Source organism: Heloderma suspectum, chromosome 17 (assembly GCF_057233095.1).
Source record: "Heloderma suspectum isolate Gila_16-S chromosome 17, 16-S_ref, whole genome shotgun sequence".
NCBI lineage: Eukaryota > Metazoa > Chordata > Lepidosauria > Squamata > Helodermatidae > Heloderma > Heloderma suspectum.
This window is the reverse complement of record NC_139474.1, coordinates 6,902,366-6,914,778: the sequence shown is the minus strand read 5'-3', so window position 1 is coordinate 6,914,778 and position 12,413 is coordinate 6,902,366. Positions and strand designations below refer to the sequence as shown.

The window sequence follows — 12,413 nt, the reverse complement described above, 5'->3', positions numbered from 1 at the left end:
GCTAATGACATAGTCCCTGATAGGGTATCCCAGGGGATACAACTCCCATAAGCCCCAGCCTGTATAGCCAATGTTCAGGGATTGTGGGACTTGTAGTCCAAAACATCTGGGGGCCAGCAAGTTGCCTACCCCTGGGTTATCCCATGTGGATTGATGACAAAGCCACTAATGGGCTATCTGTTGCAGGTTGATGACTTAGCCACTGATGGGCTATCGCCTGTGGGTTGATGACATCTTATTTTAAAAAGCCATCTGGGCTAGTGGCCATCACTACATCGTAGAATGTCTGGGTAGTTGGGGATGTTATAAAAAGGTGAGATATCAATAATAATGAAGATGATGATGGATACAAGGCAGCTCACATAGAATCGGAATAGTTGTACAAAATCAACAATAATGGAACAACCCGCCGGTAAAAGAAGCAGCAGCAACAAATCAAATTTTTAGACTTTTTTCAGATTTTATTTTATACAATGATGTATGCAAGGCCTCTTAGCATGTGTGACTTCTAACACATCCTTGTATATTAGAGTAAGGAGAGATACAGCTGCTTATCCCTGCCAAAACAACTCTGAAAAAGTGCAAGTTATTGTCGATATTGTTTCATATCCTGCCCTTTCTCCAAGGAGCTTAATAGTGTTCTGCCCTGCTTTATCCTCACAACAGGCCTGTGAGGTAGGTTAGGCAGAGAGGGAGAGAGACTGTGTAGCCAAAAGTCACCCAGTTAGCTTCACAGCTGAGTGGGGGTTTGAACCGGGGTCTTTCCACTCCAAATCTGACACTCTTAGCACTATACCGCGCTGCTGTTTTGTGGCAGTGGCAACAAATTCCAGCAGTCCGTTGCATGAAGTCTTCCTTTCATTTGTCCAGTATCTATTGCCAGCGTCCAACAAGAAAGTGCTGTTTGGAAACAAGTTATATGAAATAAGCATGTGTTGCTATGACTGTTCCCCCCCAAAGTGACCCGTGCTGGCAGTCGCAAACTGTCAGAGGTGGGTGATTTGTGGCTCTCCAAAGGTTTCAGCCTACAATTTCCATGATCTCTCACCATTACCTATGCTGGCTAGGGCTGATAGGAGTTGTAGGCTAAAGCATCCGGAGGGCCACACCTCTGTGTAAATGCTCAAAGTCTATACTTCTTCTCTTTCTGGGTCAACCTGGTGCCCTCCTGATGGTTTGGACTACAACTCCCATCAACCCTGACCATTGGCTGATGGGAGTTGAAGTCCACATCAACTGGAGGATGCCAGGTTAGGGAAAGGCTGCTTTAAGCATATGCAAGTGAATGCTGCCAATCAGATTCTCAGTGGCTTGTCAACTATCCTGCCTCTACGTGTTTACCCAGAAGTAAGACGCCCACTAAGCTCAGTGGGAAGCGTGTCTAGGAGCATAGCCTTACTCTGTGATTGTCGCCAAATCATGTTCCCAACGGTCAGGCGCGTGGATGCGAACATCACATTTTGGATACTCGCTGCAACCTCTGCGTCAGCTCAGTCCATTTTGGGTACAGTTGTGCTTCCTTGCTGACAATGTGAGAAAAAATATAATCCTGCAATTTCAACTTAAAATAGCCACTGATGGCGCTATCTAAATAAATAATAAAAATCAAATGACAGTAATCGGTATTCTGAAAATGTATCACTTCTTAAAATCTTCTGTTTGTAGCCTGTATTTCAGGGGTGGGGAGCCTCACCTCTGGGGGCCAAATCAGGCCCTCCGGCATCCTCCTTTATGGCCACACACACCTTTTCAGCTTCTCTGAAATTGAATTGGGCTCTTGGGCTAAAATAAGTTCCTCGCCCCTTCCTTACTTGATGCGCTCGAGACCCAGAGGTGGTTGTTCTGTCTCCTTTGGTGAGAACAAATTGGCCGGGAAGCGTTGGCAACATGTGTGCATCTCCAGTGCGACAAGGCTGTGAGATGCTGCCGTTCCTTCCTTTCAGAGAGAGGATGTGGATGAGTTTTGCCCAGTCACTGCAGAGCCTGGTTCAAAGTGCTGGTTATTAACCAAGGGGGCGGGGTGTCTGTGCTGCCACTTCATGGGGACATAGCATGCGGTACTAACCAGGTGCGTGGTTCAGCTGCGTGAGAACCTCCGGTGAATTTTTTTAAATGGGGCAACAAGTTTCTAGCCTTGATGTTCTGCAAAAGTTTTTATAAGTGTGTTGCCAGCTAAAATCTCAGCATCCGGGGAAGGGGGTGGTTTGTGCCCCCTGGGGTTCCCCAGGTAACGGTGCCCCTTTCCCCTGGTCTCTCACCCCCTTTTCCCCAGCCACTGATCATTTGGAAGTTTCCATCTTAACAGGTTGAAATGCCTCCCCTAAGGCTGAGTGACTGGCAAAAAGAGCTTGAAGTTAAAATATGCTGGCATTTTTGCTCCTGCCTCATTTGGCCTTGCCCCCTTTGACCTGCGCCCCGCCCACCTTGGAATGCGTCTCCTGACAGCTTCTCTGAAATGGATGTGGCCCTCGAGGTCGAAGAGGTTCCCCACCCCTGATCTAGCCTGACCGGAGGAGGCTTTCTGGGATCTCCTTTATGCACAAGATGCCTAGGATCAAACTTGGATCTCTGTCTGCCTAGGAATATCCGAGCCACAGCCTACCCATTGCTAATCCTAGGAGCGTTGGGCTGCAATTACTCAGCAGTGGTTCCAGAGCAGATAACTGGTAGTAGAAAAGCATTCTGGGGCTTTTCAGGACTTGACGGGATGTTAGTTTGTGCATTCTGAGCTGATGAGGCAGATTTGAGGAAATCGTTGCTCTGTCAGGACAGGAAGCGTTTGAATTTTTCCGGCTTCTCCATATCCCCGAGCTGTGAGGAACGGCGGAGGAGCAGAGACAGATAAGAACATCCGAAGAGCCCGTCTAGTCCAGCATTTTGTTCACACAGTGGCCAACCAGCTGCCCATGGGAAACCCACAAGCAGGACACAAGGGGAACAGCACCCTCCCGCCCATGTTCCCCAGCAACTGGTGTACATAGACAGACTGCCTCTCATACTGGGGGTAGCACAGAGCCATCAGGACTAGTAGCCATTAATAGCCTCTCCTCCAGGTATTTGTCCAACCCCCTTTGAAAGCCATCCAGATTGGTGGCCATCACTATTTCTTGTGGAAGTGAACTGTGGAATTAATTCTCTAGCTGTGTGAAGAAGTCCTTTCTTTTATCTGTCCTGAATCTCCCACGAATCATGGGATGACCCAATTGGATTCTATTATTAGGAGAAAAATGGCTCCCTGCCCACTTTCTCCACACCATGCATCATTTTGTGCACCTCTGTCATGTCTCCTCTTTCTTCCCTTTTTCTCCAAGCTAAACAATCCCAGCTGTTGTCACATTCCCTCATAGGGGAGATGCTCTAGCCCCTTGATCATTTCACTTGCCCTTTTCATGCTTATTCCAACTCTATCATATCATTTTTGACGTGCAGTGACCAGAACTGTGCACAGTATTCCAAGTGTGGCCGCACCACAGATTTGTATACTGGGAGTACGATCTTGGCAGTTTTATTTTCGATTCCTTTCCTAATTCCGCCTCACGTGAAATTTGCCTTTTTCACAGAGACCCATTCCAAATTGGGCTAGCTTTGCTTTGACACAGATACAAAGAATTGGATACATATATTCTGACCTGATTGCTTTATAAAAAAAACAACTTGGCACGATTTGTGGTTTATCTTTGCTTGCACTCATCTTCGGAGGAATGTCAGCAGTTGGACCTGCAAAAGGATTCACATGTACAGAGGCCAGCGTTGAGCAGAGGTCTCTTTCTGGCACTGGTAGCACAGCAAGAAGCCAGAGATCTCTCCTTCTCCGGGTTTTCCATGCGTCTTGGAGAACTCGGAATCTCTGGCATGCTTTGGAATGTTTCCAAAACCCTTGCATGAAATGAGGAAACTGGTTATCTTTTCTAAGATCCTTGCATGGGCCAAAAAACCCAGGCAGCAGGGGGTAAATGCTGAGAGTCCTGCCAAGACTGGGGAAATCCCAATTCGAATCCCTGCTAAGCGATGAAGCTTTCTGGGCAGACTCAGGAATGACCTAAAGCCAAAAAGGGCTACTTTCTCATATTGCCCCTGAAGAAGGAAAAATCACATTTCTGAAACAAGCTGGTCTTGAGCAAAGTTCAGAGTGCCTATTGTTTTTCCCCTCGTCTCATCGAATGACAAATAATGGTTGACTACCAGCCAAAATGTGTATTTCCCTGGCCCTGCAACATGGCACAGATGTTTTGTATATTCTGATTTTGTTGTAAGACACCTTGAGTCGTTTTTGAGGAAGGTGTCTAAAATCTGATGATGATGATTGGGTTCATAATAACAACAATAATAATATCCAGTAGTGCTTCTGAGCACATGCAGAGTGCATGCCAATCAGAAAGAAACCACAGCCTGCCTCCATGCGTATGGAGTTAGGTGTCATTGCAAAGAGTGGGGAGTGTGAGTGAGAGAGAGAGAGAAAGATAGTATGAAACTTCAGGTCTGCAGTTTTCAAATTATGTATCCCGTGGTTCATTGGAAGCGTAGCAAGGAGAAGGAGTTTATTGATGAAGAACTTCTCTGACATGACAGCTTGGCCAGGGGGTTATCTCAAATGGACCCGTGCCCACCTTCCTCATCTTTGAGAACCTTGGCTCAGTGGTAGAGCATCTGTTTTGTAAGCAGGAAGTCCCTTGTTCAATCCCAAACGTTTCCAGTTAGGGCTGGGAAAGAACCCTGTCTGATAGCCTTAAAGACACTGTCAGTCAGTGAAGATAGTACTGAGTTATATGGATTGGTGGGCTGATGCCATAAGCAGCTTCCAATGTTCCTATTTAAATCAGCCCTTTATTCAGAACCATGAGGACCGGAAACTTTCTTTCTTTTTAAGGGATAGACTATAGCTCAGCGGCAGAGCTCATGTTTTGCGTGCAGAAGCTCCATGGATTTGACTTTACCTTTGTAAGAGGCAGCATTGCAGAAGTGGGAGACATTTGCATCCAGGAATTCTCCTCCTTCAGGTGGTGCAAGCTTCCTTCCATCAGCTTTTGTAGTTCTGGGGCAGAGCAGGGTGGAACGAGTATCAATCACTCGATGCGGGGCTTGCTGATCATAGGAACAGCCACAATGTGGCCACAGTTATGGTTGCTGGCGGTGCCTCTGAACATGTCCAGAGTGCCAAGTAACCATAGTTTGCGTCTGAGGTTAAGGGGTAACGCACCCAGGTCAGAGCATGGGACATGATGTGGGTTAAACTATCAGCACCTTTGGTAAAAATAAAAAGTTTTAAAAAGCAATTATTGCCTGTGTCTCATCCCCTTAAAAAATAAAAACTATCTAGTACAGTCTTCCGCAACCTGGTACTCTTCAGACGTCTTGGACAGAGATGTGAAAGCCTGGAAAAAAAACTGGGAAAAATTGCAGATGTGAAAGGCTGGAAAAAAAACTGGAAAAATCAGACAAGAATGTTTTTTTCCCTAAACTTCCCAAAAATCCCAGAAAAAAAACAGCTTTTGCCCCCGAATTTTTCCATCCCCTACCCTCGATTTTTTTTCTGGGGGCTTCCCCAACCCTTCACACCTCTAGTCTTGGACCATGCTGGCTGAGGATTATGGAAGTTGTAGTCCGACACAGCTGGAGGACACCATGTTGGTGAAGACTGGCTATGTAGTTTGGGGATTTGAGGGTCTCTAGCCTTCGCATTCTCGATTCCCTGATCCGGGAAGAGAGGGGCTGTGCTACGATGTTCAGGTTTCCCTCCTCCCTTCCGCTCCTCTTGTAAGATCAAGTTCGGAAAACTTGGGGAACAAAGCCGTGGCATCCTCCTTGCGTTTTGTCAGCTTTTGAAAGATTTGGACGTGCGTCGTTCTCAAACTTCCTCTTTTTGGGTTCAAAGTAAACTCTTTCTGCTTCTCTGTTTTTGAAACTCCTCTTTCGTGGGGTCTCAGCTTCTTCATTGTATTGGGCGTGTTTCATCCTCGTCCGTTATTAATTTTTTCCGGAGGGCTAGCATGTCGGTCCTTTTCAACGCATATCTCGTGACACCTTTAAAGATGAACCAGATTTATTGGGGCATAAACCAGCACAGGAGCCAGTCCAGTTAGGACTGGAAAGGCCTGGCTTCAAACCACCATGTAGCCCTGAAGCTTGCCTTAGTCGTGTCAGAATGTGTCTCGGCCTGGCCTACCTCACAGGGTTGTTGTAGGACGAGAACCACGTACACTGCTTTGGGCCCTGTGGAAGAAAGGCGGGATAGAAATGAACTAAATGACAGGTGGAGAACTTCAGGGCCCATTTTGCCCCCCCCCCCAACACACACACACCCTGTGGGCTGTTTTCGTCTGCCACCACCACATTGCTGAATGCAGCAGCGGGAAAAGAAATTGGCGGTTTGCCGGCGGTTTTCAGCGGCGAACCACCCCGGAAGGCTAAAACACCCCAATTTGGCTTGTTTTCAGTGGCGAACCACCCTAATTGCACTTTTGCCACAGCAGTGTTTACCGGTGGGGTGGATGGAGCTGTGGGTTGCTCACCCTTGTTCTAAATAAATAAACGGTAAAATAAGCCCGCTTTCTTGGGTTTGAGCCCTTCAGGTCCAATTGCATGAAGTGCCTTTATCCTAAGATGACAGATATATATGCCTAGGAGGGAGACGTTAAACAGAGGGACCAAAATGCCCGCGGTATAGCGACTCTACAAAGCTCCAGCGTGCACAAGATGAGTGTCGTGGCTGATTTATGAAACGGTTCAGTGAAGCATATGTGTTAGTCTGTTTGGGGGTTCAAAACATCCCCCCAACAACCGATAGCTTTATAATGGCAGACGGTTTCATGGACTGAAGCCTGTTTCATCAGGTGCCTGAAGCGTTAGTATCCTGCATTGGGCTGCATTAATAGAAGCATAGCTTCCAAATCCCGGGAAGTACTAGTTCCCCTCTAGTCAGCACCGGTTGGGCCTCATCTTAATTACTGGGTCCAGTTCTGGGCACTGCACTTTAAGAAGGATGCAGACAAGCTGGAGAGGGTTCAGAGGAGGGCAACAAAGGTGATCAGCGGACTGGAAACAAAGCCCTATCAAGAGAAACTGAAAGAACTGGGCATGTTTAGCCTTGAGATGAGAAGACTGAGGGGAGAGAGGATCGCGCTCTTCAAGGACTTGAAAGGTTGTCACAGAGAGGAAGGCCAGGATCTCTTCTCGATCCTCCCAGGGTGCAGGACACGGAATCATGGGCTCAAGTGACAGGAAGCCAGATTCCGGCTGAACATCAGGAAAAACTTCCCGACTGTTAGAGTGATACGACAACGGAACCGATGACCTAGGGAGGTGGTGGGCTGTCCCACCCTGGAGGCGTTCAAGACGAGGCTGGACAGCCATCTGTCGGGGATGCTCTTACTTGGATTCCTGCATTGAGCAGGGGGTTGGACTCGATGGTCTTGTAGGCCCCTCCCAACCCTGCTATCCTATGATTCTATGATTAATCCCACGAGGCAGATCGGGGGGGGGGGGATGCGTATATGCACCTTAAAAATTTGTGATGTTCTCCCTCCTTGCAACAGCTGTCTCTGGTGGAGAGAAAGTGACTTGCTCCTGTCAGCCTGAAGCTTTGCAGGTTTTAAGATTTTCTGGGGAGCTGAGCAGGTTTTAGGATTTTCTGGGGAGGGCCTTTCTTGGTTGGAAGAACATTTAGTGGAGTCATGAGACAGGGCCTTCTCAGTGGTGGCTCCTCAGGCTTTGGAACTCCCTGCCACAGTCAGGCAGACTTCTTTATTTGGCATCTAAGCTGATCTGTTGTGGAAGGGGCTTCTATGGGCTTGAGTGTGCCACTTTTCTTTCTTCTCATTGCATTTTTAGTCTCTTTGTTTAGGTGATTGTTTCAGCTTAGTTTTTATTTTAATCTTGGTTTTGTTATTATGTGCCGCTTTGAGGGCCTTTGTGGTTTTGGGGTGGAAAGCCGGGGGATCAATCAAAATCAAGAAATCAGATTTGAACTCGGGTTTTCCATGGCGAAAGCCCCAGCTCTCTAACTTAGCAGCTGCCTCATGGCAGGTATCGCTGGAGCTGTGTTTCAGAGAGAATGGCAGAACCTGGAATTCTGTGCCCAGGTTATCTAAACGTCACACCAAGAAGAGCACAGAGCGCGACTGGAATAAATGGATGCTGCTAAAAAAAATTGCTCGAGGTCGTGCATAAGCTCCCCGATTTTGACTATTTTCTGGCAGATGGGAAAGGCAATGATGGGCCGCTGGAAGTCGTATTTGGCCACTTTCCTGGCACCTGAGAAATCAGCAGGCTTTGCTCGCTGTCTCTGAAGCTTGTTGTTGCAACCACAAGGGCTAGAAACTTGTGTGCGCGGCTGTCTCTCTCGCTCACTCTTTTGCTTTTAATTAAAAGCCTGCACACTCAGGAAGCTCAGTTCAGCACCCGTTTGCCACCTTTTCTGAGCTCCGGCAGAATCGCAGTGTAACCACAGCCTCGGATAGAGTGGTCCGAGCGCTTGATCTTTTTTTTCCTCCCCCTTTCCTTTTCTCCTTAGTGTTGTTTACCATCAGCAGTTTCAGCTTTTTATTTCACGTCGTCTCCTGTCCGTCCTGCAGCACCAGCCTCGAGGGAGCTGCTTTCCTTGCCTTGGAGACCCACTTGCAGTTGGGACACTCCGCAGGGCTGGTGCCTGTCCCCTTCCTCTGGTGTTCTTGTGCTCTTGAACAATCAGCGGAGAAATGCCAAGGGTGGAATCCAGCTGTGCTGCCAGCTGCCCTCCTCCAAATTTCACAGTGGCACCAAGAGCCGCCCAAGTCAGCCCCAAGAGAACAGTGCAGTTTAGTGGTTAGAGCAGCCTTGCCCAAACTGGTCTCCTCCAGCTGTTTCGCACTACAGTTCCCAGGATTCCTGACAGTTTTCCATGCTGACTGGGACAGATGAAGTTGAAGTCCAAAGCATCTCGAGGGCAAGAGTTTGAGGAAGTCTGGCTTAGAGTGTCAGACCCGGACCAGGGATACCTGGGCTCAAATCCCTGCTGGTCCATGAAGTTTATCAGGTAACCTTGGGCCGGTCGCTATCTCCCACACTAACCTACCTCACAAGGTTGTTATGAGGATTAAAGTTGGGAATTGTTTGTGCCCCCCTGAGCCTGTTAAAGCAAAGGTGTGGTCTAAATGTAAGTTAAAAAGAATCAGGAAAGAATTCCCCACTAAGCCAGGGCTACAAAACCTCTTTCCAGCCGAGAACCAAATTCCGTTCCAGAGATGCTTTCAGGGGCCACATTCCAGTGGTGGGCAGAGCTAAGGGCAAAAAGGGCAGGGTCAGAATACCAGCCTATTTTAGCTTCAAGCTCCTACTGCCAGTAAGAAAGCCTTAGGGGAGGCATTTCATCCGTTCAGAATGGGAGAAAAACGGCACAAAATCCAAGGGGTCAGTGGTTGGGGAAGTCATTACTGGTGAATACGGTACTGCACGAGCTGGACCAGTGGTCTGATTTGATAGAAATTAGCTTCCAAGGCTGCCATTCGAATTAGCCCTTTATTTAGAACCATGAGGACTGGAATCTTATTTTACTTTTTAAGGGAAGGATTATAATGTAGTGGTGGAACACCTGCTTTGAATGCAAGGGGTTCCAGGTTCAGCTCCTGCCATCTCCAGGAAGAGCTGTGTAAAGGACTTATCTATTTATTTACAGCATTCGTATACCATCTAAACAGATTCCGGAGCAAAAACATGTGTAGAAAGTAGTCGGTGCAGAAAATAGATGACCCGGTGATCTCTTTGCTAGGCAGCTTTTCTGGCTTCCTGCTCTCCAGAGATACTAACCCGGCTTCTTTTCTGTCTTCCTTCAGATCTTCTTCCGTTGATCTTTCAACAAAACTGGGGTCTTCAAGGTAAGTGCTGTGTCCTGGCTCTCTGTCATTCTAATGTCACCAGTCAAGTGGGTTTGCCGGAAAATGTTGAAGTGAGAGGGGTTTGCGGGGAGAGAGATTTCTCCAAATAGTTTTCTCTGCCCTAAATTGATGGATCTAGCATTTTAGTTTGATTTGAATTTAGTAAGCCAAAACTTTTAAAAGTATGGGGTAAAATCCAACATAAGCCCTACTTAGAGTAGACCCATTGAAATGAATGGGACTTCGGTTAGTCATGAATGCATTAAGTTCCATTCGTTTCAATTGGTCTACTCTAGGTAGGAATTATATTGGATTTTATCCATAGTGTTCTACATGGTCTGTAAATATCTTTACATATTCCAATAGCCAAAAAAGTGTTGAGCTGAAATATTTGACTGTTTGGCAATTTGCAAATTTGGCAGATTTGTCAGATTTTATAAAGAGCTCAGGTTGTAATCCTTTTCACACCTACCTGAGAGTAAGTCTCATTGAACTCAGTAGGACTCACTTCTGAGTAAACATGTAGGGGATTGCCCTGTTATGGGTAAAACGTTATATTCAAACACATGTAAAATTTTACTTGGAAACATATTTTTATTGGAATAGTAGAACCTGGTGGACTCATCCCATGAAGCTGATTGGTGGGAGGTTCAGGACAGATAAAAGGAAGGACTTCATACAGCACATAGTCAAAGTATAGAATACGCTACCACTGGATGTAGTGATGGCCACCAATTTGGATGGCTTTAAAAGGGGGCTGGACAAATTCCTGGAGGAGAAGGCTGTCGATGGCTACTAGTCCTCATGGCTATGTGCTGCCTCCAGTCTTCCTACACCAGTTGCTGGGGAACATGGGCAGGAGGGTGCTGTTGCACTCATGTCCTGCTTATGGGTTTCCCGTGGACTGTGGGTTGGCCACTGTGCGAAGAGAATGCTGGACTAGATGGACTCTTAGTCTTCCGACGTTCTTAAGTTTTAGAATGGCATAACCCAGGAGCATGCGCTTTTCTTATTTAAGGAAAATAAAAACCAGAAGGTATCAAACTATTATACTGGTGTTACGATGCTTTAAGAGCTGTGCCCGTAAATATTTGTGTTTCCCAGGGACAATCCCTTTGAGAAAAGCTATAGCATTGATTTTGCTTTTGATTAGTGTCGCACCCTTTCCCGTTGTCCAATTGGACGTTTGTTGTGTTCATCCATTATGTGACTTCATTGTGTTACTAATTAACTTTCTGAAACAATGCATTTCCAAAGAGTGGAACATTTCCAGCAGAAAAAATACATAGTAGCAGGATATTTACCTGGGTCTCTGGCTGTGACTGATTGTCCTTTTTATTTTATTTATTTATTTCACTTCTATCCCACCCAATAGCCGAAGCTCTCTGGGCGGTTCTTAAACCCATTTCCCATTAATGCTCAGAATATGGAAAGGCCTTGAAGCCACCTCTCTAGAGCTGTGTATATGGTGTTGTCTGTTTTTTAATGTTGTTTTGGCTTGCTTTTGTTTCAAAATGTGTAAATCGCAAACCATCGCCCAAATAGGAATGGCAACTTCTAAAGTTGTCAGATTCTTGTGTGGATTTGATTAGATACTTGGGAACACAAAAATCATTATGTGTTATGAAATGTATCACTGGGTATTTTGGGTTAGGTAAATAGACTTGTTTATTCCTTAATACGCGTGCAGTTAAATCTTAGAGGCTGGATACAAAATGTATTTAGTTGTATATTTAAGGCATTTTTACTTCGCTCTTCAGCCAGAAAAGCCCCCCAAAGGGGTTTTAAAGGTCAGCAGTAAGGCAGTGCCTGCCTTCAGGTTTGCAATCTAGAAGGCATGACACAAAAGGAAAAGGACTGGGAGGGAGGAGGAAAAAAAGCAAATTCACACACCGGTTTTTAGTTGCAAAGTTCTTGTCGGTGGTTTTCTGGCAGGGAAGGGCAAAGCAAACTTCCTGCAGCTGTTCAACTTCTGGCTGATGGATGGACCAGGTTGGTCTCCCTCTTGCCCTGATGCTATTTCTTGGGAGGAAAGGGGTGCAGCCCCTCAGTGGTCCCCTGGCTGATGGATGAGACCATATTATGCCACCCTTCAGAGACCGGGGCAGTGGGATCACAGGGCTGTCAGCCCCTTTTCTCTGCTTTTCTTATCTCTCCTTTAGCAATTGTTCCTAAACTTTGGGAGAGGGGGAAAGTCTAGGGAGAAAGAGCTGGTTAAGGAGCTCTGCCTATCTTTGCCAAGGATTCCTGGGGCTCCCCCAGTCAGAAGCGTGGCTGATCCGTGGCTCCCTTTTCAGACGCCGTGAATGTGACATGTAGCCTCAGAATGCTCGGGTGAAGCCCAGGCTTGATTACTGTAATGTTCTTGACCTGGGGCTACCCTTGAAGACTGTCTGGAAACTGCGATTGGCACAGAACACAGCGGAGCACAGCCTCCAGGTTGCACCCTCATGAGACGGAAGCCTCTGAATCCAGAGGCATCCGTGATTCCAGTGCCCTGCCAGGCTGCTGCTGGGAAGAGGAGGAGCGATGGAGGTGATTTTCACCTCTCTGCGCTCCTTTTGT

At 46.8% G+C, this 12,413-nt stretch overlaps 1 protein-coding gene across 6 annotated transcripts in view; it reads left to right on the top strand.

Annotated features, from left to right (window-relative positions):
* RELA (RELA proto-oncogene, NF-kB subunit) overlaps window positions 1–12,413 on the top strand; it is a 47,094-nt gene that overhangs the window by 7,252 nt on the left and 27,429 nt on the right. For 5 of the 6 annotated variants that reach the window (XM_084824591.1, XM_084824589.1, XM_084824586.1 and 2 more), the window contains one exon: window positions 9,807–9,848. Coding sequence is in view for 2 of the 6 variants with exons in the window: in XM_084824586.1 (XP_084680712.1) it covers window positions 9,807–9,848 (42 nt within the window). In the remaining 4 variants the exon portion in view is untranslated. Of the gene's footprint in view, window positions 1–8,850; window positions 9,011–9,806; window positions 9,849–12,413 lie in introns of all 6 variants that reach the window. The other variant, XM_084824590.1, reaches the window with a different exon arrangement.